Below are 27,377 nucleotides of genomic sequence, written 5' to 3' on the forward strand. Positions count from 1 at the left end.
GGATCTTAAAACTAAATATCACAAACAAGGGCACACTCTGTGTCCCAGACTCCAACATCACCCAAACATCCCCAGCTCTTTCAATTAATTAATTAATTTTAATTAAAATTAAACCTTTTAATCTAATTAATTGCTGATTATCAATTCACTGATGAGCCCAGGAAGGGCAGGCAGAGCCTCACTCTGCACCTCAACAGCCCTGCAGGGTTTCTCCTGCTCTTGGCACCTTGTTTGTCAACGGTAATTAATGAAAGCGCTAATTAATCAAATGCAGGCATTCTGTTTCTGGCAACCTGTGGGGTCACAAAGCATTTCCCAGGGTGAGGGTGGACATGCAGAACACAGAGGGGGGGGAAAAAAAAGAATAATATGAAAAAAATAATAATAATTTTTTATTTTATTCCCTTTTGTTGTGCAGGTTCGTCCTGCAGCAGCCTCAGATTTATGCTGAAATATAAAAATTCAAATTGATATATTTTCAATATATCAATTTATTGAAACCCCCAGGGCACAGCAGAGGGAAATGCCTTTGAATTCGTGGATATTTGGACAGGACACTGCAGGAACAATTCCCCTTCCTCACCTCTATCTGCCCTATTGTCTCCTGGTATTCCTTGTCTCGAGTTTTGAAGAAGGACTCTGTTTCGTGGATCAAGTTTCCCAGGTTTTCTTCCTGCAGGGGAAAGGACACAAAGAATCAGCAAGGAAACACAGGAATTCAGGAGCTAAATGAACATTTTATTTAACTAAACATTTTATTTAACTGAAGATTTTATTTAACTAAAGACTTTATTTAACTGAAGATTCTATTTAACTAAAGACTTTATTTAACTGAAGATTTTATTTAACTAAAGATTTTATTTATCTAAACATTTTATTTAGCTAAAGATTTTATTTAACTGAAGATTTAACTAAACATTTTATTTAACTAAACATTTTATTTAACTGAAGATTTTATATAACTGAACATTTTATTTAACTAAAGACTTTATTTAACCAAACATTTTATTTAACTAAAGACTTTATTTAACTAAACATTTTATTTAACTAAAGACTTTATTTAACTAAAAATTTTATTTAACTAAAGATTTTATTTAACTAAAGACTTTATTTAACTAAACATTTTATTTAACTGAAGACTTTATTCAACTAAACATTTTATTTAACTAAAGACTTTATTCAACTAAACATTTTATTTAACTAAAGACTTTATTCAACTAAACATTTTATTTAACTAAAGACTTTATTCAACTAAACATTTTATTTAACTAAAGACTTTATTCAACTAAACATTTTATTTAACTAAAGACTTTATTCAACTAAACATTTTATTTAACTAAAGACTTTATTTAACTAAACATTTTATTTAACTAAAGACTTTATTTAACCAAACATTTTATTTAACCTCTCCTGGAAATGCAGGTTATTGTGATCCCTTCATGCACTGATTTTTTTAAAGATGTTTTTTTCACAGCTAAGGAATATTCTTCAATCTGGAATCCCAGGAAATCACATCTCTGTGCCATGACCACAAAGGTGAGGTTTGATCACGGCTCCAGGAATTAAATCCATGCACCTGATGCATCCCAAGGCACCAACCCCTTGGATTTTCCTGAGCTTTTCACAGCCTGATCACACTTGGACACGCTGCAATTGCTCTCCAGCCATGAAACTTTTAATTTTCCCTGCACTGGAATTCTCATTTTCCACTTGTGTATCATCACTCTCCAGCACATCCCACTGGATTCCCACTGGAATTCCTGGATAAAACAGCAACAAACGCTCCTCCTTTGGACTGACAGCACAGTCTGAGCTTCCAAACACACAGAGCTGCCCAAAAAAGCCACTGACAACGTCACCGTTCCCTCTTCCAGCTCTTCAACCTCCTTCTTCTCCCATTAAAAAATTACCCCCAATTAAACAAATGAGCGTTAAATGAGTTTTCCACGCTCTGGCCATGTCAGATTTACAGGGCTCATTCCCCGTGCCCACACCAGCCTGGGTGTTGGGAAGGCAGAATTAGAAAGAAATTATAAATATATAATTTAAATATATTTATAATATATATTATAATATATTTATAATTATATATAAATATATTTTTATATATATTTATATATTTATATATTTATATATTTATGTATTTATGTATTTATATATTTATGCATTTATATATTTATATATTTATATATTTATGTATTTATATATTTATATATTTATATATTTATATATTTATATATTTATGTATTTATATATTTATATATTTATGCATTTATGTATTTATATATTTATATATTTATGCATTTATATATTTATATATTTATATATTTATATATAAATATATTTATGTATTGATATATTTATATATTTATGCATTTATATATTTATATATTTATGTATTTATATATTTATATATTTATATATAAATATATGTATATATTTATATATTTATATATATTATATACATATTTATATTTATTTATAATATATTTATAATATATATAATACAATATATAAAATAAAGCTTTTCTTTAGCCAGAAAGGCTAAGGAAGAAATAGAAATGAAAGCACAGTTTGAATAATTCAAATAAACTGATCTGGCATGCCAGAACACATTCTTTCCCCCAATAAAACCAAGTTGAGACCCCTCTCCCCAGCCTCATAAGGAAAGGTCTGAAGGACCCTGAGATAACTAAAAATATGCAAAAACAGCGATTTCTATAGGTCACACACAAATGTTACTGTATTAGTATACTTAGAAAGATTGGTTAGTAAAGGAATAAAATATTCAAATGTATAGATTATATAAGTAATTGTAAAAGAGAATTCGCTCTCTTGGTTCTCTTTTAGCCCTCTTGGTCTCTCTTGTCTCTCTTGGTTTTCTAAGTTCTCTTGGTCTCTCTTAGCCCTCTTGCCTCATTTCTACACTCTTGCTGCTCTTTTTTCCCCGGCTCTCTCACTTCTGTTCTGTCACTCTCTTCTTAAGTCTTGAGCTCATGTATTCATATTTTACCCCTTTTGTATTGTTCTCTCTGAGCCCGCTTTGAGCTCTATCTGCTGGCTCATAGCAGGCTCTCTCTCTCTTTCACACCCTGAAATAAACTTCTAACACCTAACTCGATTATAGAGGTCTTTGCCGTGTCTCAGACCGTCCCCAGAAAGCGTCTCCTACACCTGGAGTTAACAAGAATCATCCCACTGATCCTTTTATATGCAGAAGAGCTTTAAGGAGGAAGGTCATAAAAGAAGGTGGCGAGGGCAGCGTGTGAGGACTTGAAAGGAATAAAACCCGCGGAAGGAAGATTCCGGCATGTAAAGCACATGTTAAAGAGCAGGCACAGCCGGAGAACTCTTTATTCTGCACCTCCATCTACAAGCCAAATCTACCCTTTCCTTGGATAATTTTCATTTAGAAGGATTTAAGCTTCTTAAAATCTTTATTTATAAAGAGTTTCCCCGCGCGGGGCCTGGGCTCGGCGCTATTGCTGCGCTCAGCCAGGCCCTGGCGTATGCAAATGAGCCCTCATTAATTCCTGCTCCTCGTTATCACCCTGCCACTCTCTGCTGCTGTTATCGGTGTCTCTCTGCTCCCGTTATCCCGTTATCCCTCTGCCGTTATCCCGTTATCCCTCTGCCGTTATCCCGTTATCCCTCTGCCGCTCTCCCCGCTCCGGCTCAGCGCGGTTCCTCCCCAGCGCTTCCCGGTAAATCCCTGCAGGCTCCCGGAGCTCCTCATGGATGATCCAGGAATGGGGAGCTGGAACAGGAGCCGGCGTTCCCGAGGCTGCTGCCTTGGCATCCTCCCTGGCCGGGAGGCAGCGGGAATGTTTCCCACCTCCCAGGGCTGCGCTGCTCCAGGGATGCAGTGACACGGCCATTCCCAGTTCCCTAACATTCCCAACCCATTCCATCATTCCCAGGCTGTTCCCTGCCATTCCCAACCCATCCACAGTCAATCCCAGCCATTCCCAACCACTCCCCTGTCATTCCCAGTCCATTCCCAGGCTGTTCCCGATACATTCCTGGTCATTCCCAGTCCATTCCCAGGCTGTTCCCAGTACATTCCTGGTCATTCCCAGCCATTCCCAGGCTGTTCCCAGTACATTCCTGGTCATTCCCAGCCATTCCCAGTCCATCCCCAGGCTGTTCCCAGTACATTCCTGGTCATTCCCAGCCATTCCCAGTCCATTCCCAGGCTGTTCCCAGTACATTCCTGGTCATTCCCAGCCATTCCCAGTCCATTCCCAGGCTGTTCCCAGCCATTCCCAACCCAACCACAGCCAATTCCAGCCATTCCCAGCCACTCCCAGCTATTCCCAGCCATTCCCAACCCATTCCCAGCTCATTCCCAGCCAATCCCAGCTATTCCCTGCCATTCCCAGCTCATTCCCAGCTCATTCCCAGCCATTCCCAGCCATTCCCAGCCCATTCCCTGCCAATCCCAACCCATCCATTTAATAATAATAATTAATTAATTATTTAATTATTCAATCTAATAATTATAATTATTAAATTATACAAGATATAATTTTTATAATATATAATTAATATAATTTAATGTATAATATATATAATTTTAATATAATTTTTATATAATATATAATTTATATATTATATTCTATTATATAATATATAATTTATATATTATATTCTCTGTAATATATAATTTATATAATTTATAGATACAATATAATTAATATAATTTAATAATTAATAATTTTAAATTAAATAAATTATTTAAAGAATTTATTTATTATTTAAATAAATAATGATTTCAATACATAATTTATAATTATAATATAATTCTACTATTAATTATACTAATAAATATATTAAACAGTTACATATTAATAATAATATATATACATTTATATTTATATATATTTATATTTTTATATATATATATATATATTTATATATTTATATATTTATATTTATATATTTATGTATATTTTTGTCTCTAAAAGAGGAACTGGGGGGGAAAGAAGAGTTGGAAAAACCCTGGGAATGAACTCACCTCTCCCTGGAGGTCGATGGAGGGATTGCAGTTGGTGAAATCTTCCCAAAGCAGCAGCGTTTCCTCGTTCTCCTCCCACGTCAAACTGTCACAGTCGTCATCGAAATCAAACGTCTCACGCCTGGCAGAGCAGAGCAGCCATTAACCCATCCCTCACTCCTTTAATTAATTAATTACACATTAAATTACTGCCTTTTCACAAATATTATCATTCATGTTATATGCAGAAAGTAAGAAAATTTAGCTGTATTAATATAGTTTATTTTTATTATTGATGAAATTAAAACGTAAATACGTTTTAACTTCTTGATTATTTTTTTTTTTTAAAAAATCCACACACACACAGGCTGCCTGCTGTCACACTGAATTTAGCAGTGGAGAAGTGAAAAATCCAGATAACCTGCAGGTGATGGTGCCCAGGCTGCTATCAGCACTGATGGTCTGCAGAAATAAAATACATGATAAATAAAATGTGATAAAGGGAAATAAAATCTTTAAAACGCGTGCTCTAAAAAGGAGGATTCAGGGCCATGCAAAATCATGGGAAAATATTGGAAAAAATGGAAAAAAATGTGGAAAAAAATTGGAAAAATATGAATATGCATCAAAACCCCACAGAATGGGATATCCCAGCAGAATGGGATAAAAGGAGTTTTCCAAAGATCTCAGGTGTGATCCTGGCAGCGCTCCAGGGCCGTTTGAACCCTTTGCTTCATTATCTTTGTCTCCTAATGTCATTTTATTTATTTTAAACCTTTCCTGAAGCGAGTGCACCTCGTTTTTCAGGCAGGAGCACTTTTCCCAGGACTTTTGTCGGGAGCACTTTTCCCAGGACACTCACAGCTGGTTGAACATCCTCTTCATCTCATCGGTGATGTTGAGGGAGCAGCTGACCTCCTCATCCGAGAACCTCCCGTTGTCCGCGTCCTGCTCCGACAGCTCCTCGTCCGACGCCAGCTTCCTCTCCTTCTTCTTGGAGGCCACCTTGGGTGGAGAGAGGAGCAGCAGTGAGCACGGGGCTGTGCTCAGGGGGGGATTTTTGGGGTGAGGAGAGCGCAGGGATGGGCTGGGAGGAGCTCCAGGGATTCCCTGGGCGGGCGGTGAGGAGCGGAGCGGCGCAGGGATGCGGATGTGGGGTGAGCAAAGCGAGCTGCAGGCTGCTCTGGGGGGATCTTGGGGTGCTCACCAAGCCCAACCTGGGGTGAGCAAAGCGAGCTGCAGGCTGCTCTGGGGAGATCTTGGGGTGCTCACCAAGCCCAGCCTGGGGGGATCTTGGGGTGCTCACCAAGCCCAGCCTGGGGAGATGTTGGGGTGCTCACCAAATCTGGCCTGGGGGCCATGCACAGCCTGGGGAGATGTTGGGGTGCTCACCAAAGCCAGCCTGGGGTGAGCCAGGGGGGGAAAAGCACCAGTGACAGAACTCTCCCTCTCCTGCCAGCGCCACGGGAACCCCAGCAAGGAACAGACAGGAAGCCTTTCCAGACAGACTTTATTCCACAGGCAGGTTGAGGATCCTCGGGATGTGGGAAGGGTTGGATGAGCCATGGGAAAGCCTGGACAGTGCCCAAGGAATGAAGAAATTTGGGGAATTCGAGAGACACCCCTGGCAAGGGGCACAGAGGGAACACACAGGATGATCCCAGAGGATTCCAGAGGATTCCAGAGGGCTGGGAACACACAGGATGCTCCCAGAGGATCCCAGATGTTCCCAGAGGATCCCAGAGGGCTGGGAACACACAGGATGCTCCCTGCTGGTGCCAGAACCACAAACACACCATCCAGTCCCACCTAGAGCAGGTTTCCCTCTCCCTGGCACACCAACCATCCCCTGGCAGCCCTGCTCTCCCGCTCACTTTAACCCCTGCAGGCCTGACCAGGAGAGTGCTCTGCCGTCTCTCTGAGCACAGGGACTCAGCATTTCTCCTCAGAGACAAGAAAGCAGCACTGGCACCACACACAGCGGCTCAGCTTGCCAGAGAAATAATTCTCCTCTCAGGAGGTTTCAGTCTTTTGGAGAACACAAGGTGGGGAAAAAAAACCCCATCAAACATTTCAGCCAGCAGAGAGCACAAGGATCTTTTAGAGTGTTTTGGACAGCATTTAGCACCCAGTGTGGCATCACTACACACAGAAAAGATTTACTGAAAGCCTGAACAAGACACATTTAGATGGAAGCAGAAGGAAGGTGGGGGTTAATCAGCCTGGAACTGCAGTTGTGACAAGACCAGCTGCACTGGGAGTGACAGCCCTGATCCAGGCAGAGCTGTCACATCTCCCTTTTGGAGCAAATGAAAGAACTTTCCTTGGAGCTCCAAGGAAAGCAACTGCAGCAGCCAGAGCTCACAGTCACAGAAATGTTATTTCTGGCCACGCAGCTCGAGCCAGAAATAAAGAACACTCAGATGACAGCTCCACGAGCTTAAAACCTCTCACTTGTGATGGGAACAAATGGGAGGGAGGGATTATACAAACCTAGACCCTATAACTCTGCTTTTTTTTCCCCTGCATTCAGTGCAGACTCACATCAGACTCAGCATGGCTTAAAGATCATCCTGGGACTCCTTTTTTTGTTAAACTCTGTCACTTTGTGCTCTTGGTGCAGCTCCTGACACTGACAGGCAGCGGGGGCTTTGTTTTATGGCTACAGAGTTCAAGAAAAGGCAAAAAAAAAAAAAAAAATGACCTGGACCACATTGCTCTGCTCCCTCCTGCCCTACCCTGTGGAAAATTCAGGGCCTGATCACCTGGAAAATCTTGGAAACGTCTTCCGAGTTGCGCTGCTGCGCGACATCGCACAGCTTGGCCGTGATATCGATTCGGCGGCAGATGTCCATGTCCACCTTCATGGCCTTTTCTTGGATCTTTGTGTCCAGGTCTGTCATGGGCTGCAGGAAGGACAGCAGGGATTATCTTCTGTTATTAGACAGTTCAGGCAAGAGGAGATACCCCGCAGTATCTCTGGAACCCCAGGCCACACCGCTGTTAAACGTCGCCGCCCTGTCCTCGGGCACGGCTCCGCGGCTCAGCCCTGATTCCGACAAAGCTCCGACTCAGAGGGGGGAAAAAAATTCCTGTACCCACCCCAAAAATGCTCAGGGAACCTCCAGGAACGGGACAATGGAATGCCCAGAGAAGCTGAGGCTGCCCTGGGAGCACTCGAGGCTGAGGTGGGATTGGATCGTCCTGAAGGTCCCTTCCATCCCAAACCATTCTGGGATTCCGTAAAAAAAACACTTTAAAAAATGTAAAACACCCCCAATTCTGGGCTGTGCAGAGAATGAAGTGTAAATTCCGGCCAGGATTTAACACTTCCCCTCTTCCAGACACAAAAGCTGCTGTTAAAGCAGAATCCAAACCAGAGTCCAGAGCATGGAACCAGCAAATCGTGGCTGGATCCAAAGAGATCCATGAAAACCTTGGCACTGACCTGGCCTCCAGCAAAAGTTCTGCATCAAAATTCCTGTGTGGAAAACACTGCCTTGTAGTAATTCTAATTTCTAACTCCCACTCACACACAACTTCTGGCTCCTAACGAAGGAAGAAACATTAAAAAACCCCCCAAAGCATAAATATTAAAATTTTCCATCCTAGTCTTGCTCTCCTGGACAGTCCCAGTCCTGAGCAACGCTTCCACCTGGGACACAAAAATGGAAAAACTCTTTGTAGACCAATTTTAAACATCAAAACCCCTTTCTAAGAGGAAAGCTTTGAGCTTTTTGTTGGTTTGGTTTGTTTTTCCCTACCTTTTCTTGGTTTAAATTTTTACACACAGTTTTCTCCAGCCCCTGTGAGCCACATCTGGATATTTGAACTTTTAGTTTTAAATTTTTACACAATTTTACACAGGTTTTAATTTTTACACAGAGTCTTTTCCAGCCCCTGTGAACCACCTTTGGAGATTTTCACCTTTGAAGTTTGAGGATTTTTGGGTTAAATTTTTACACAGAGTTTTCTCCAGCCCCTGTGAGCCACATCTGGATATTTGAACTTTTAGTTTTAAATTTTTACACGATTTTACACAGCTTTAAATTATTACACACAGTTTTCTCCAGCCCCTGTGAGCCACCTTTAGAGATTTGAACTTTTAAATTATTACACAGAGTTTTCTCCAGCCCCTATGAGCCACCTTTAGAGATTTGAACTTTTAATTTTAAATTTTTACACAGAGTTTTCTCCAGCCCCTGTGAACCACCTTTGGTGATTTGAACTTTTAGTTTTAAATTTTTACACGATTTTACACAGCTTTAAATTATTACACACAGTTTTCTCCAGCCCCTATGAGCCAACTTTAGAGATTTGAACTTTTAATTTTAAATTTTTACACACAGTTTTCTCCAGCCCCTGTGAGCCACCTTTAGAGATTTGAACTTTTAATTTTAAATTTTTACACACAGTTTTCTCCAGCCCCTGTGAACCACCTCTGGAGATTTATGTTTTCCAAACACCCTGAGCAAAATAAACCTCTCAGCTCTGCCCCACTCGACACAACCTCACCCCCAGGAGCGGTGATGTTTATCTGCAGGAAGGAAAGAGCCACGTGCCAACATCCTGCACTTCTCCCTTCCAAATATTTGCCCAGTCAGCCTCCAAACAAACACTCCCAGCGTTTTCCTGGGCATCCCTCAAATCCTGCAGAGCACTTTCCCTGAGCCCAGGAGATGTTTGCTCTCAGAACCTTTCTGGGAGCAGCTCCTGGGTGAAACCAACCCTTAATTAACCAGCAGAAGGACACACAGCTAATTGCCAAATTTCCCATGAGAGGATGTGGAGAATGGATTTGACACCTCCAGCGGGTTCTGCGGGTTTGTGTGAAGTCAGGGAGCTGTTGTGTGCAGAAATTAGGGGATAAATGGGCGTGGTGGGGTTTGTTCCTCACACAAATGGCTTTGGTGCTACCTCAGGTTTACTGAGAAAGGCACCTTCATGTTCACCTGCCTTATCTTTGGTTCACCTGCCTTATCTTTGGCTCACCTGCCCTATCTTTGGTTCACCTGCCTTATCTTTGCAGATATCTGCACGCTGACACTTTTAAATAAAGGAATTTTATCCACTCAGGGCCTAAAAGATCCTCTGGCTTTAAAGACAACTCAGTATCTAATGAGACATCAGGAAATTCCTGAGAAAACAAAACTTTTTTTCTATTTTTATTTTGTTGAGGTTGAACCTGGAAGCAAATCCAATACCTGAACCAGGATTACTGGATTAATCTTTTCAGGGTTTTATTGAGGGAAATGGGAAACACTTGTGAGTGTGGGGAGGTCCTGGATCCCTGGAAATGCCCAGGGCCAGGTTGGGAAGGGTTGGAGCAGCCTGGAATATCTGAAGGTGTTCCTGCCATGGCAGGGGTGGAACAGGATGATCTTTAAGCCCAAACCATTCCCTGATCCCACATAAGGTGTTCCTTTAGGATGAACCTTCACCCCAATCCCGCTTTGGGGATTTTCCCAGAGTTTTCCAACCCCTTTTGGGATTTTCCCGGAGTTTTCCAACCCCTTTTGGGATTTTCCCGGAGTTTTCCAACCCGTTTTGGGATTTTCCCGGAGTTTTCCAACCCCTTTTGGGATTTTCCCAGAGTTTTCCAACCCCTTTTGGGATTTTCCTGGAGTTTTCCAACCCGTTTTGGGATTTTCCCAGAGTTTTCCAACCCCTTTTGGGATTTTCCCAGAGTTTTCCAACCCCTTTTGGGATTTTCCCAGAGTTTTCCAACCCCTTTTTTTTCCCAGATCCCGGTGGGGAAGGGAGGGGAGAGTCCTTTAGGGGGTGAGCAGCACTTAATGCATCTCCACACAAACCAGACAGGAAGCAGGGAAAGGGAAATCTGTCTGATGCAGGAGATGCCAGCAGCCATGGCTAATTAACACAGCAGTAATTAACACAGCAGCTAATCACCTGGCTGTGGATGAAGCTGTGCAGGACACACACACACACACACAAACCCTTGTACTTACATCACTCATCAGACCTTTAAAGACCACCAGCTCTGCTTTCAGCCTCTCAATCTTCTCATTCAGCTCCTCCTGGAGAGCTTCTGCTTCCTGGGCCTCCTGCAAGGGAAAAATCCCCAGAGATTCCAGAAAATTCCTCAGCCAGCCTCAGCAGGCTGGCCAGGCAACAGGAAAAATGGGATGGAAAGGAATTTTTCTTTAGTGAAATTTAATTGTCGCGCTTCACTCCCTCCTCCCACTTTGTCACAAATTCCATCACAAACTTCATCACAAATTCCATCACAAACTTCATCACAAACTCCATCACAAACTTCATCACAAATTCCATCACAAACTTCATCACAAATTCCATCACAAACTTCATCACAAATTTCATCACAAACTTCATCACAAAATTCATCACAAATTTCATCACAAACTTCATCACAAATTCCATCACAAAATTCATCACAAACTTCATCACAAAATTCACAAATTCCATCACAAACTTCACAAATTCCATCACAAATTCCATCACAAACTCCATCACAAAATTCATCACAAATTTCATCACAAACTCCATCACAAACTTCATCACAAATTCCATCATGAACTTCATCACAAACTTCACAAACTTCATCACAAATTCCATCACAAACTTCACAAATTCCATCACAAACTTCATCACAAATTCCATCACAAACCTCATCAAACTTCATCACAAACTTCATCACAAACTTCATCAATTCCATCACAAATTCCATCACAAACTTCATAAATTCCATCACAAACTTCATCACAAACTTCATCAATTCCATCACAAACCTCATCAAACTTCATCACAAACTTCATCACAAACTTCAGAAATTCCATCACAAATTCCATCACAAACTTCATAAATTCCATCACAAACTTCATCACAAACTTCAGAAATTCCATCACAAATTCCATCACAAACTTCCTCATTTCCTGCTCCAGCTCCCCAACATTTTTTTAGAGCACAGCTGCTCCAGCCAGAAGGCAGATTTTTATTTAAAAGACAAATAAATGCTGTCCAGAAAAGCCCTGCACCCTTCACCCCAAACCTCACCTCTCGCAAGGTTTCCACCATGGATTCCAGGCTCATCCTTCTGCTCAGCTCCTCCTCCCATCTGAAAGACGAGACAAAGTGTTAATTGGAGAGAAAAGTGCTTTTTTCTGCTCGGAATGACAGAGTTCTGACGGTTGTGGGAGGATGAGAGTGACTGGAAATGCAGAGCAGATGGTTCTCCCTCCAAAGCCTGGGAGGGTTTTATTGGGATCAGCGTTCCTGCTGCTCTCCACCATGCCAGGAGCAGGGAATGGCAGAGTTTTGGGATGGGAGGAACCTCAAAAATCTCATTCCAAGCCCTGCCATGGGCTTGGAATCTCCCACTGTCCCAGATTGTTCCAGAAACTTCCAAGGATTCAGCCTCAGCTCTTTTGGGCACCCAATATATATAATATATGTTATATATAATATATATTATATAAATATATATTAATTATATTAATTATAATTAAGATATATTCTTAATATTCTTAATATTAGTAATAATATGATAAATATAATATAATAAATATAATATAATAAATATAACAAAATAAATAAAATATAATATAACATAATAAATATAACATAAATATAACATAATAAATATAACATAATATAATATATTATATTATAATATAATATAATATAATACAGTATAATATAATACAGTATAATACAGTATAATACAGTATAATATAATATAATATAATATAATATAATATAATATAATATAATATAATATAATATAATATAATATAATATAATATAATATAATATAATATAATATAATATAATATAATATAATATAATATAATATAGGATGGAACAATTCCATCCTCATTTCCAACCTAAATTTCCCCTCTTTCGGTTCATTTCATATTTTGGCTGCAAATAAAGTGAGAAGATTTTGTTCCAGAAAGAACCAGGGAAGTTCTGTCAATCACAAATTTCACAATTTCCCTCTTCAGCCCAAGCAATCCAGCAATTTCTGCACTTTCTGTACCCAAATCCTCAATAATCTCCATTTCCCAGCCACTTCCCAGCCCTCCAATTTCCAGGAGAGCACTCGAGGATTTGTCTGAGGGTGCCAGGGAAGGAGACAATTAAACCAAACTTTAAATTAATTCTAATTTCAATTAATTAAGCCCCACACCGTGTCTGAGGTCGTTAGTGGGGCTCTGACCAGCCTGCTCTGTGCAAGGGGGTGAAACAAGATTAAGGTTGATTCCAACCCAAAGCACTCTGGAGTCCTACAATTATGGTTTTTATAAAAAAAATCCTGTTTTTAACGCAGAATCTGGGAAGATTCTGGAAAAACGACAATAAACATCCACAGACAAGGACATGGTTTGAGTTTGGGGGGAGAGGGAAAGCCAAGTGTGTGTCCCCCTCTTTGAACAGACACTCCTGGAAAAAACAAACCCAAACCTTTGGATACCAAATAATAAATATTAAAATATATTATAATTAAATATCATTAAATATAATATAATACAATATAATATAATATAATACAATATAATATAATACAATATAATATAATACAATATAATTAAAATATAACAAATATATAATCATATATTGTTATATGCAATATATAATAAATATATTCTAATATAATATATTAGAATAGAATAGATTAGAATATATTAGGATATATTAGAATATATTAGAGTAGAATATATTCTAATATAATACAATTTCATATAATATAATATAATTTCATATAATTTCATATAATATAATATAATATAATATAATTTCATATAATTTAATATAATATAATATAATATAATATAATATAATATAATATGATATAATATAATATAATAAAATATAATATAATATAATATAATATATGATATAATTTCATATAATTTCATATAATATAATATAATATAATATAATATAATATAATATAATATAATATAATATAATATAATATAATATAATATAATATAATATGATATGATATTATATAATATAATATAATATAATATCATATCATATAATTACATATAATTACATATAACTTCATATAATTTAATATAATATAATTTAATATAATATCATATCATATCAGTAATGTAATATAATTAAAACATAATATACATGTATTATAATATATTATATAATATTTTATATATATATATAAATAAATATTATATATAATAATATAATACAATAAAAATACAATAAATATTATTTGGAGAGAGCTGAATTTGTGCAGAAGAACTTGTTGTGAATCTTTTTCCCAACCAAACAAAGGAAAATATTTAGGCAAGGAATCTGCATTTGTCATTCCAGCTCTGATTTCGGGTGGGTTTGGTACTAATTAAATGTGTGTGGCTATAAAAATAGCAATTTTGCCTTTCACTTTCTAATAGCAGAGGTAAGAAGGTGAAATTAATTAAAGCAGGTAATTATATTGGCAATCTGTGAGCTGCTTCTGTTGCCAGCTGGGGATGGGAGTGCTGCAAAAATCCATCTGCTGCTTCTCAAGGTTGAACTCCTGCCTGCATCCAGCCTCTGAAAAACCAGGTTTTTGGCTTTTTTTTAATATAGAATTTAAAAGTTTCATAGAAAGATAATTAGGAGATAAAAATAAATATACAGATCAGGCTGGGTGTCTCTGCATTCAGCCAAGAGAGATCACCTCACTAACAAAAAAAAACCAAAATAACCCCCAAAAACACATCCTAACAACTCTCAAATCACCCCCAAAACTTCCCAAATCACCCCCAAAACCCTTAAAACCACCACAAAAATTATTCCCAAAAACCCCCAAAATCAACCCAAAAAATCCTACCAAAGGATTGTCCCTTAAAAACAGAATTTTACTACAAATCCATAAATTCTCACACATATTCAGACATTCTCCTTGAGTTTTTTGATGTTCTATTGTTTAGTTTTTACCTTGCCAAGAGGATTGATCTATTGGGAAGGGGGCAAGGTAAAAACTAAAAAATAGAACATCAACGTCTGAATATGTGTGAGAATTTATGGATTTATAGTAAAATTCTGTTTTTAAGGGAGGTGAATGCAGAGACACCCAGCCTGACCTCTATATTTCACTTTATTTTTTATTCCTAATTGTTTTTTTTTTTTTAAATTAAACTTTTAAATTCTATAAAAATTATGTGAAGCTCGTTTTTCACACCCATCCTTGCAGCAGGATATGAACCCTGCAGCTGCTCCCCCAAAATCACTTTATTTCTTGGCTCCCACGCAGCAATTCCAATGGTTTCCAGCTGCATCCAAAAATCCCTTTCCTGACTCATCCAAAGCTCCCAGACTTTGGGGCTTTTTATTACATTTTTAGTAATTTCTTCTAAAAAAAGCAACATGAATTTCAAACCTAGCCAGGCTTTTTTTTTTTTTAATTTTTTTTCTATTTTTTTTTTTCCCCTCCATCCACTCACAAATAAAGGCCAAGCCTGACTTTTCCTGCAGCCTTCCCAGATGTGACACATCACATTCCAGCGGCGTTCCGTCATTCCTGGGGCTCAGCCTGGTGTCTGAGAGGAGAATAAAGGACACCCAGCTCTCTGGAGAGGATATTGGATAGAAACAAAAAGCCAGCAGCACTCAGGATTAGCATTCCTTAAAGGAGTGTTCCTGTAAGGCTGAGTCACAACTCTGTTCCCAAGGAAATTGGGAGAGCCAAAATCCCAAAAAAGAGATGGAGACACCTCGGGGTCCCCCCAGAGCTTCTCCAGGTTCTCCCAAAAAATGGAATTACACCAAGCTCTGTGCTGAGCCCCAGACTGCCTTAAAAGCAGGAATTCTTTTCCCAGGAATGCAGAGCAGGGAAAGGCAGCAGATCCACAAAATCCCCTTTGGAATGGTGTTATAAATATATTATATTATATTATATTATATTATATTATATTATATTATATTACATTACATTACATTACATTACATTACATTACATTACATTATATATTATATTATATTATATTATATTATATTATATTATATTATATTATATTATATTATATTATATTATATTACATTATATTATATTATATTACATTATATTATATTACATTATATGACATTATATTATATTACATTATATTATATTATATTATATTACATTACATTACATTATATTATATTACATTATGTTATATTATATATTATATTACGTTATATTATATTACATTATATGACATTATATTATATTACATTACATTACATTACATTACATTACATTATATTATATTATATTATATTATATTATATTATATTATATTATATCATATTATATCATATCATATCATATCATATTATATCATATCATATCATATCATATCATATCATATTATATTATATCATATCTTATCATATCATATCTTATCATATCATATCTTATCATTATTATATAACATATAATATATAGTATATAAATATATATTATATAAAGATATATTCATTATATTAATATATAATTACTATATATTCTTAATATATAATTAATATATATTCTTAATATTCTTAATACTAGTATTAATATAACTCATAGGCTATTTTTTATTTATTCCATAGGTAAAACTCTTCAGGAGGAGTTTTTTTGTAGGGCTTGTGGAGGGAAGAAAACCTCCAGGGAGAACAAGAGAAGCTTTGGATGTGCTCTGAGGTTTACTGGAGCACCTCCCTGTCTTGGTAGGACATTTGTGGTTGGGTTTTTTATCCCCTTGGGCTGAAATTAATGAGAAAAAAAGCAGTTTTTTCTCTTGTTTGGACAAGTTTTGGTTGTTTATTCTTCTCTTATCTGCATTAGAAGGTAGAAGGAGCTGTGTGCACTAAGGTGCAAAATGAATAACAAAGATCTTCAAGGTATTTTATATATCTATTTATCCAATTAACAGATGCCAATTAAATTATTTTTCTTGGTGACCCAATGACCCAACACCTGTGTGCTGCACTGTGGAATTTTCTATCCAATTTCATTTATTACCACCCAAAAACCTCTGGAAGAAGAAGATGAAGAAGGAAAAGAGACAACACCCTAAATCCTCCATCTGTCCTCTAAACCAGTTTAAACTCCAAACTTGAACTATTTCACCCACTGACATAAGAAACTCTCTAATTTACACACTCACACTTTTAGCTTTTCTATTTAACAGCTGTTTACAGGACGTTATATAAAAATATAGATGAAATAAAGATGAAATTAGATGAAATTAGATGAAATTCAGATGAAATTCAGATGAAATTCAGATGAAATATAGATGAAATTAGATGAAATTCAGATTCAATTAGATGAATTATAGATGAAATATAGATGAAATTATATGAAATATAGATTAAATAGAGATGAAATTAGATGAAATACAGATGAAATTAGATGAAATTAGATTAAATTAGATGAAATACAGATGAAATAGAGATGAAATTAGATGAAATATAGATGAAATATCAACTAAATTAGATGAAATTAGTTGAAATATAGATGAAATATAGATGAAATATAGATGAAATTAGATGAAATATAGATGAAATTAGATGAAATATAGATGAAATTAGATGAAATTCAGATTAAATTAGATGAATTATAGATGAAATATAGATGAAATTATATGAAATATAGATTAAATAGAGATGAAATTAGATGAAATTAGATGAAATATAGATTAAATAGAGATGAAATTAGATGAAATTAGATGAAATACAGATGAAATATAGATGAAATTATATGAAATTCAGATGAAATTAGATGAAATTAGATGAAATATAGATGAAATATAGATTAAATTAGATTAAATTATATGAAATTCAGATGAAATTAGATGAAATACAAATGAAATGAGATGAAATTCAGATGAAATTAGATGAAATTAGATGAAATATAGATGAAATTAGATTAAATTATATGAAATTCAGATGAAATTAGATGAAATACAAATGAAATGAGATGAAATTCAGATGAAATTAGATGAAATACAGATGAAATGAGATGAAATTCAGATGAAATTAGATGAAATTAGATGAAATTAGATGAAATTAGATGAAATTCAGCACTTTCCTGGATGTCAGAGCCAGGTATCAGAGGCAAGGACACACTCTCTGTGTCTCTGGCTCCATCACCTCTCAGGGATCAGGAAGGGAAGGGAAACACTCCAGATCCATCAGGTTTAAACCCAAGACAGGAAAAGTGTTGCTTTGAGCAGTAACTCTGTCTAAATCAGCATTTTTAAGATGCTGTAAAACACAGGGATTCTCCCTGATTATCCCAAGCCTTGATCCAACATGCCCAACCTCATTATAACAAATTAAATGTTATTTGATGGGCTCTGTGGAAAACAAATTAATTTAATGGGAAGGGCTGATTCCATTAGGCTGGAACAGTCGAGTGAAGTTGTGTTTCTGCCTGTTGTAACACCCCCTCCATGGAAGCTCTTTGCCAAAAACCATTCCAGCATCACAATTCCCAAACATCAGAGCCACGGGGGATTTTATCCCTGAGCCATCAGAACCAGCTCCCTTTGCACTGGTTTAGAAAGGAGAGGTTTAATTTTAAAGCCTTACTCTACACCTGGGCTCCACTTAAAGCATCAAGCAGAACCTTTGAACAGCAATTCCTTGTGAAGAAAATTGCTAAAAGGAGTTACTCTACAGGAAAATATTGCCAAATTACACCCCCAGCTCACACCCAGCGAGGAAAACGCTCCTGGAACCACAATAAAAATCATCTGCAGCTTCCTTTGTGTCTCCTCACATGGGCTGTTCTAACAAAACCTGGCTTTAATTTGACCACAGGTCATCAGCAGCATTCCTTCAGAGGGAAAATGATGGGGCTCTCCAAAGAGCAGGAGGATCCACAGGGAGCTCCAGGCACCGAGTCACCGCTCCTGGGGGAATTCTTCCTGCTCTGGGAGAGTTAAATTATCAATTTCAATCTTGGATAAAGCTCTTTGCAGAGAAATCCCTTCATGAGATCTCCTTCAGAAGAGGCTCAGCTCGGTGGGTGAGGATGCTCTGAGGACCCTCAGGGAGCCCCTATGAGATCTTGCACACCCCTGCTGATTGTGGGTTTGAGATTTTTTTCCAGCCCCACACTCAGCCAAGTGATGGAAAATCCAATCCCTGTCCTGCTTTCAAAGCCAGGGAATCCTACAAGTCTGGACAGAAAAGTTTTGTCCAGCTCACTGCCCACTGCTCCCTTCCCTAATCCCATTTTTGGAGAGAAAGATGAGGCTGAAGGCACAAAATCCAGCCTGATTATCACTGATGTGCCTGTTCCAGAAATTTTCTGATTGTGAAAATTGATTTTATTCATAAAATAGAAATGATTTGATGGGTTAAATGAAAACCCCAATAGAAATGGGTTAAACCCATGAGAAGTGCCCAAAGCCACAACTCCCAGCACACGCTCCTGAGGAGAAATTATGGAATTGAACTCCTTACTTAATTCCTTCCCAAAGTTTCACGATCCTTGTGCTGCTCCTGAGCTCAGGAAATCAGAGCTGCTACACCCCGAGGAGCAAAAGCACAAAAAGCTCTGCCTGTGCAGGCTTTAGAAATAAAATATCCATTCTGAAGGAACTGGAGTGGAATTAAAAGCACATTTTATCACACCTCCCACCCTTGTGCCATGGCAGGAACACGACGTTTCCTGCAGAGAAAGGAGCTGGGGTTGGGATGATAAAACACCAGCAGGTGTGGAGAAAGGTTTAGGATGTAATTTGGGATTTAACAGAGACAGAATGTGAATTAAAATCTGCTTTCTGTCCCTTCCTCTGCAGATTTGTGCCCAAGCTGTCACCGAAAGGAGGAATTACAGCCCAAGCTGGATTCCACAGGACTGGATTTCACCAGTCCCAGATGTTTTGGGTGGGAAGGGTGATCCAGACCCGATCCCTTTGCCATGGGACACCTTCCCCTGTCCCAGGTTGTTCCAAGCCCTGGCCTTGGACACTTCCAGGGATCAGGAATCCTCAGCTTCTCTGGGAATCTGTGCCAGGGAATGATTTCTCCCAGGGAATTATTCCTCCCAGGGAATGATTTCTCCCAGGGAATGATTTCTCCCAGGGAATGATTCCTCCCAGGGAATCATGGAATGATTTCCTCCCAGGGAATGATTGATTTCTCCCAGGGAATGATTTCTCCCAGGGAATGATTCCTCCCTCTCTTCCACCCCTGGCAGGCTGCAGGCAGAGCCAAAGCCATTTTTATTTCCCTCTACACAGGTAACTTTAAATTCATTTTTCACTCCTGTCCAAACCTCGCTGACAGCGTTTACCAGCCCTGAACAAACTCTCAAGCACCAAGCAATAATTCTGCAGTGGGGAATGAATGAATTCTGCAGTGAGGAATGAATTCTGCAGTGGGGAATGAATGAATTCTGCAGTGGGGAATGAATGAATTCTGCAGTGAGGAATGAATGAATTCTGCAGTGGGGAATGAATGAATTCTGCAGTGAGGAATGAATTCTGCAGTGGGGAATGAATGAATTCTGCAGTGAGGAATGAATTCTGCAGTGAGGAATGAATTCTGCAGTGGGGAATGAATGAATTCTGCAGTGAGGAATGAATTCTGCAGTGAGGAATGAATTCTGCAGTGGGGAATGAATGAATTCTGCAGTGAGGAATGAATGAATTCTGCAGTGAGGAATGAATGAATTCTGCAGTGGGGAATGAATGAATTCTGCAGTGAGGAATGAATTCTGCAGTGGGGAATGAATGAATTCTGCAGTGAGGAATGAATGAATTCTGCAGTGGGGAATGAAGGAATTCTGCAGTGAGGAATGAATGAATTCTGCAGTGGGGAATGAATGAATTCTGCAGTGGGGAATGAATGAATTCTGCAGTGAGGAATGAATGAATTCTGCAGTGAGGAATGAATGAATTCTGCAGTGGGGAATGAATGAATTCTGCAGTGAGGAATGAATGAATTCTGCAGTGGGGAATGAATGAATTCTGCAGTGAGGAATGAATGAATTCTGCAGTGAGGAATGAATGAATTCTGCAGTGAGGAATGAATGAATTCTGCAGTGAGGAATGAATGAATTCTGCAGTGGGGAATGAATGAATTCTGCAGTGGGGAATGAATTCTGCAGTGAGGAATGAATGAATTCTGCAGTGGGGAATGAATGAATTCTGCAGTGAGGAATGAATGAATTCTGCAGTGAGGAATGAATGAATTCTGCAGTGGGGAATGAATGAATTCTGCAGTGAGGAATGAATGAATTCTGCAGTGGGGAATGAATTCTGCAGTGGGGAATGAATTCTGCAGTGAGGAATGAATGAATTCTGCAGTGAGGAATGAATGAATTCTGCAGTGGGGAATGAATGAATTCTGCAGTGGGGAATGAATGAATTCTGCAGTGGGGAATGAATTCTGCAGTGGGGAATGAATGAATTCTGCAGTGGGGAATGAATGAATTCTGCAGTGAGGAATGAATTCTGCAGTGGGGAATGAATGAATTCTGCAGTGGGGAATGAATGAATTCTGCAGTGAGGAATGAATGAATTCTGCAGTGAGGAATGAATTCTGCAGTGAGGAATGAATGAATTCTGCAGTGAGGAATGAATGAATTCTGCAGTGAGGAATGAATTCTGCAGTGAGGAATGAATGAATTCTGCAGTGGGGAATGAATGAATTCTGCAGTGGGGAATGAATGAATTCTGCAGTGAGGAATGAATTCTGCAGTGGGGAATGAATGAATTCTGCAGTGAGGAATGAATGAATTCTGCAGTGAGGAATGAATTCTGCAGTGAGGAATGAATGAATTCTGCAGTGGGGAATGAATGAATTCTGCAGTGAGGAATGAATTCTGCAGTGAGGAATGAATGAATTCTGCAGTGGGGAATGAATTCTGCAGTGGGGAATGAATGAATTCTGCAGTGGGGAATGAATGAATTCTGCAGTGGGGAATGAATGAATTCTGCAGTGGGGAATGAATGAATTCTGCAGTGAGGAATGAATTCTGCAGTGGGGAATGAATGAATTCTGCAGTGAGGAATGAATGAATTCTGCAGTGAGGAATGAATGAATTCTGCAGTGGGGAATGAATTCTGCAGTGGGGAATGAATGAATTCTGCAGTGGGGAATGAATGAATTCTGCAGTGGGGAATGAATGAATTCTGCAGTGAGGAATGAATTCTGCAGTGAGGAATGAATTCTGCAGTGGGGAATGAATGAATTCTGCAGTGGGGAATGAATGAATTCTGCAGTGAGGAATGAATTCTGCAGTGGGGAATGAATGAATTCTGCAGTGAGGAATGAATTCTGCAGTGGGGAATGAATGAATTCTGCAGTGAGGAATGAATGAATTCTGCAGTGAGGAATGAATGAATTCTGCAGTGGGGAATGAATTCTGCAGTGGGGAATGAATGAATTCTGCAGTGGGGAATGAATGAATTCTGCAGTGGGGAATGAATGAATTCTGCAGTGAGGAATGAATTCTGCAGTGGGGAATGAATGAATTCTGCAGTGAGGAATGAATGAATTCTGCAGTGAGGAATGAATGAATTCTGCAGTGAGGAATGAATGAATTCTGCAGTGGGGAATGAATGAATTCTGCAGTGAGGAATGAATTCTGCAGTGGGGAATGAATTCTGCAGTGAGGAATGAATGAATTCTGCAGTGGGGAATGAATGAATTCTGCAGTGGGGAATGAATGAATTCTGCAGTGGGGAATGAATGAATTCTGCAGTGGGGAATGAATGAATTCTGCAGTGAGGAATGAATTCTGCAGTGAGGAATGAATGAATTCTGCAGTGAGGAATGAATGAATTCTGCAGTGATGGTGAAATGCAGATTTTGGGGAGGCAGAGCAGCCCCCCAAGGGAAGGGGAGATTTCTCCAGTTCTGTTTCACATTCCCAGCCAGGAATTCAGATTTGTTCCCAACAAAAGATCCCTGTGGGAAACAGCAGCCAGGGCAAAGGTCTGCAGGGCTGGAACTGGGGGAGAGGGAATCGCTGGGAAATCGTGGAAAAGCAGCCAAGGGAACGAGGAGAAACAAATCCACAATCAGAAAAAACATCACTGGACAAACACAGCAGTGGGGAAGGGGAAATGTGCAGCATCCTCGCCTTGAGAATGTGAAATTTCACCTCAAATACAATAATAATAATAAATAAATAAATAATAAATAAATGAAAAAATGAGAATAAAAATAAAAATAAAAAATAAAAATAAAAATAAAATTCAAAATAAATATAAATAGAAAAAATAAAAAATAAATAATAAATAATAAATAAATAGAAATGAAAATAAAAATAAAAATAAAAATAAAAATAAAAATAAAAATAAAAATAAAAATAAATATGAATAGAAAATAAAAATAATAAATAATAAATAAATAGAAATTAAAATAAAAATAAAAATAAATATAAAAATAAATATAAATATATAATAATAATAATTAATATATAAATATAAATATAAAGATAAAGATAAAGACAAAGACAAATATATTAATAATAATAATAATAATAATAATAATAATAATAATAATAATAATAATAATAATAATAATAATAATAATAATAAATCCCACAGGTCCTGAAGGGCAGGGCCAGCAGCAGGAGGCTTTGGAAGGGCCGAGCACCCCAAGAGCTTCCAAATAAAATCAGAATGCAGGACTTGAGTTGATTTTCAAGGCTCTCCCTCAACTCTTTAAAGAGCATGAGAAGAACCCCTATTTTCCACATTTACCTGTATTTCCCCCTCTCTGGCCTTTCCTTCTTCTTTAACTGAATTCTCACTCCTTTTTTCTGAGTTTTGGTTTATTTTTTAATGCCCAGCTCGCAGCAGAATTCCAGAACTGATTAAAAAAACATCAGTAGGAGAGATCTCGGGTGGGCAGGACAAAAAAAAGAAGAGAAATAAAACCCCCAGTAAACCAGACCTGAAATCCTAATTCAAGAAGGAGCTGTAACAAACCAGAATAAATTCCTGGCAGCCGCTGTGAGGAGGTGACACAAGAGCGTGCTCTAACAAACCCCATCACCCTTTTAAAAACACATTTGTGTTTTTATGCTGCTCAGGACATTTCCTTTGGAATTTCTCACCTCCTACTGCTGCCTCTCACAGACTTTGCCAAAGTTCTGACAGCTCAGACCAGGAGTTCCAAGAGGGATTTAAAGCCATAAGAGCTGTAATCCCCCAATTACAGCTTCAGGTAATTAAGTCATTTATTAAAGTTTGCTCTCCCTCCCCCAGTTCATTTTGTTGATATTTTTCTGGGCTTGAGACTGTCAGGTGTTGTTGAGTTTTGTCTGAGATAAATAAAAGAAATATAATAATAATAATAGTAATAGTAATAGTAATAGTAATAGTAATAATAATAATAATAATAATATATATTATTATATTATATTATATTATTATATATATTATATTATTATATATATTATATTATATTACATTACATTATATTATATTATATTATATTATATTATATTATATTATATTATATTATATTATATTATATTATATTATATTATATTATATTACATTATATTGTATTGTATTGTATTGTATTATATTATATTGTATTGTATTATATTATATTATATTATATTATATTATATTATATTGTATTGTATTGTATTGTATTATATTATATTATATATTATATTATGTTATGTTATATTATATTATATTATATTATATTATATTATATTATATTATATTACATTATATTATATTGTATTGTATTGTATTATATTATATTATATTGTATTGTATTGTATTATATATTATATTATATTATATTATATTATATTATATTATATTATATTATATTATATTATATTATATTATATTATATTATATTATATTATATCATATCATATTAATAAATAATAATAAATAGATCATAAATAACTAAATGGGAGAACAGCAGGTTCTGACACGCTGTGGTGTTTTAGAGTTCTACACTAGAGCAGTACAGGATCTGAAAAATCTGAAATATGAGTATAAAAAAAATTAAAAATAATAGAAATATTTGATAGAAATATTTGATAGAAATATTTGATAGAAATATTGGATAGAAATATTGGATAGAAATATTTTATATGCATGCTTATACAAATATAAGTAAAGTATAATACAAATATATTCTATAAATAAATATAAATATATATATATTAAAAATAAATGTTTTATACTCTTATTTCTATGATAATATAAATATTATCTTTATAAAAATCTCTGACACATCTCTGAGCTGTCGGAAACTCCGGGCAAACTCCTGTGGCATGTTTTTCCTTTCTCTTCCCTATAAACACCTCGTGCAAACCCTCCTGGAGCTGCCAAGTGAAAATAGTGCATTATCTCAGCTGCTGCACATGACTCTGGGCAAGATTCCTCCATCCCAGCCCCGAGGAATTGTCCAGCAAGGCAGGAAAGCTTTCCCATGTAGGGTGAGGAATATTCTCACCAGAGCCTCGTGATTTCTCTTGGAGTCTGGGATACACAGTGTGTGCCCTTGTTTCTGATGCTTAGCTATAAGATCCAGAAAAACACTGAATTTCATAGAATATTACATTTCACAGAATATGAAATTCACGAGAATGTTTTCACGGTGATACATGAGAACAAATGTTAAAGTTAGATAGGAAAAGTGTGTGTAGATTAGAAAGTTTCTTAAATCACTGGGTGAAAAAGTTAATTTAGAGAACAGCAGACAAGATAAAGGATTTAGAATGTTGTCTCTTGTCCTTTCTTCTTCATGTTCTTCTCCTAAAGGTTTTTGGGTAGTAATAAATGATTGGATAGAAAATTCCACAGTGCAGCACAGAGGAGATGGGTCATTGGGTCATTAAGAAAAATAATATATGAGTTATTTGAGTCTGGGATACACAGTGTGTGCCCTTGTTTCTGATGCTTAGCTATAAGATCCAGAAAAACACTGAATTTCATAGAATATTAAATTCATGAGCGTGTTTTCATGGTGATACATGAGAACAAATGTTAAAGTGAGATAGAAAAAGCTAAAAGTGTGTGTAGATTAGAAAGTTTTTTTAAATCACTGGGTGAAAAAGTTAATTTAGAGAACAGGAGACAAGATGAAGGATTTAAAATGTTGTCTCTTGTCCCTTCTTCTTTCTTCTTCATGTTCTTCTCCAAGAGGTTTTTGGGTGGTAATAAATGATTGGATAGAAAATGTCACAGAGCATCACAGAGGAGATGGGTCATTAAGAAAAATAATATACATTTCTATTGTTAATTGGGTAAAAATAGGTATAAAGATAAAAGAACTGCATATTTTGGGGCCATTCTGTGCATCAGACATGAAGTGAGCCACAAGGCCAAGAAGAAAGAAATGTACCAGATTGCAAAGATTAAACTTGTGTAGCCTAGAGAAACCTGTCAAGTTTTGTGATGACCTTTTTTTAATAAACAAAATAAACCTAATAAACCTTAAGAAACCTTTTAAGAAACAAAATTCTAACGAGCTGGGGAGTTTTCTTCCAATCACAAGAACTGAGATAAGCAGGGCTCCCCACCAGGGAGGATCCCAAAAGAATTCAGTCCAAAGGAGGAATCCAAGAATAAAAAGGAAATCCAAGAATAAAAAGGAAAATAGGGAAGAGATGCAGCAGAAACAGATTTTTTTTAGAGAAAAGTTCCAATTTCAGGCTGCTGGAGAGGGAAATGGGATGGAGATGGATGGGATTGCACCGAGGTCTGGGAGCTGAGCTGATTCCCACATCTGGAAATCCATCCCAGCTGGGATTGACTCAGCTTTCAGGGATTGCTCCCAGGGACACAGCAGCCTGGAAGAAAGGAAGGAAGGAAGGAAGGAAATAAATGCTGGGATGGCTCAGGGACACTTCCATCACCTGCTGCCAACACCAGCACTGAACCCCGCTGTGGATGGGATTTTCCAGGCTCTCTTTTCCAAGGAAAACTCTTTTGGGAAGCTTTTCTCTCTCAAGGACTGTTGTGTAAATAAGATTTTAATTCTCAAAACAATCACAGGGATGCTCTCAGAATGTTTTTCCTCTTGTCCCATCAATGGGACCTGTGCCAGGGAATGATTCCTCCCAGGGAATGAGGGATTGATTCCTCCCAGGGAATGATTCCTCCCAGGGAATGATGATTTCTCCCAGGGAATGATTTCTCCCAGGGAATGATTCCTCCCAGGGAATGATGATTCCTCCCAGGGAATGATGATTCCTCCCAGGGAATGATTTCTCCCAGGGAATGATGATTCCTCCCAGGGAATGATGATTTCTCCCAGGGAATGATGATTTCTCCCAGGGAATGATTTCTCCCAGGGAATGATTTCTCCCAGGGAATGATTTCTCCCAGGGAATGATGATTCCTCCCAGGGACACTTCCATCACCTGCTGCCAACACCAGCACTGAACCCCGCTGTGGATGGGATTTTCCAGGCT

At 37.3% G+C, this 27,377-nt stretch overlaps 1 protein-coding gene across 1 annotated transcript in view; it reads right to left on the reverse strand.

Annotated features, from left to right (window-relative positions):
- Positions 1-27,377, reverse strand: part of IFFO2 (intermediate filament family orphan 2) — a 42,107-nt gene that overhangs the window by 4,119 nt on the left and 10,611 nt on the right. The window contains exons 2-7 of the mRNA XM_088066668.1: positions 12,032-12,092; positions 10,966-11,061; positions 7,762-7,902; positions 5,859-6,001; positions 5,018-5,138; positions 584-673 (exon numbers count right to left, since the gene is read on the reverse strand). Of these exons, the coding sequence (XP_087922794.1) occupies positions 584-673; positions 5,018-5,138; positions 5,859-6,001; positions 7,762-7,902; positions 10,966-11,061; positions 12,032-12,092 (652 nt within the window). The remainder of the gene's footprint in view (positions 1-583; positions 674-5,017; positions 5,139-5,858; positions 6,002-7,761; positions 7,903-10,965; positions 11,062-12,031; positions 12,093-27,377) is intronic.

The sequence above is a fragment of the Pseudopodoces humilis genome, chromosome 24 (assembly GCF_049639895.1).
Source record: "Pseudopodoces humilis isolate 2021_Gansu_Grassland_sample_001 chromosome 24, ASM4963989v1, whole genome shotgun sequence".
NCBI classification, from domain to species: Eukaryota; Metazoa; Chordata; class Aves; order Passeriformes; family Paridae; genus Pseudopodoces; species Pseudopodoces humilis.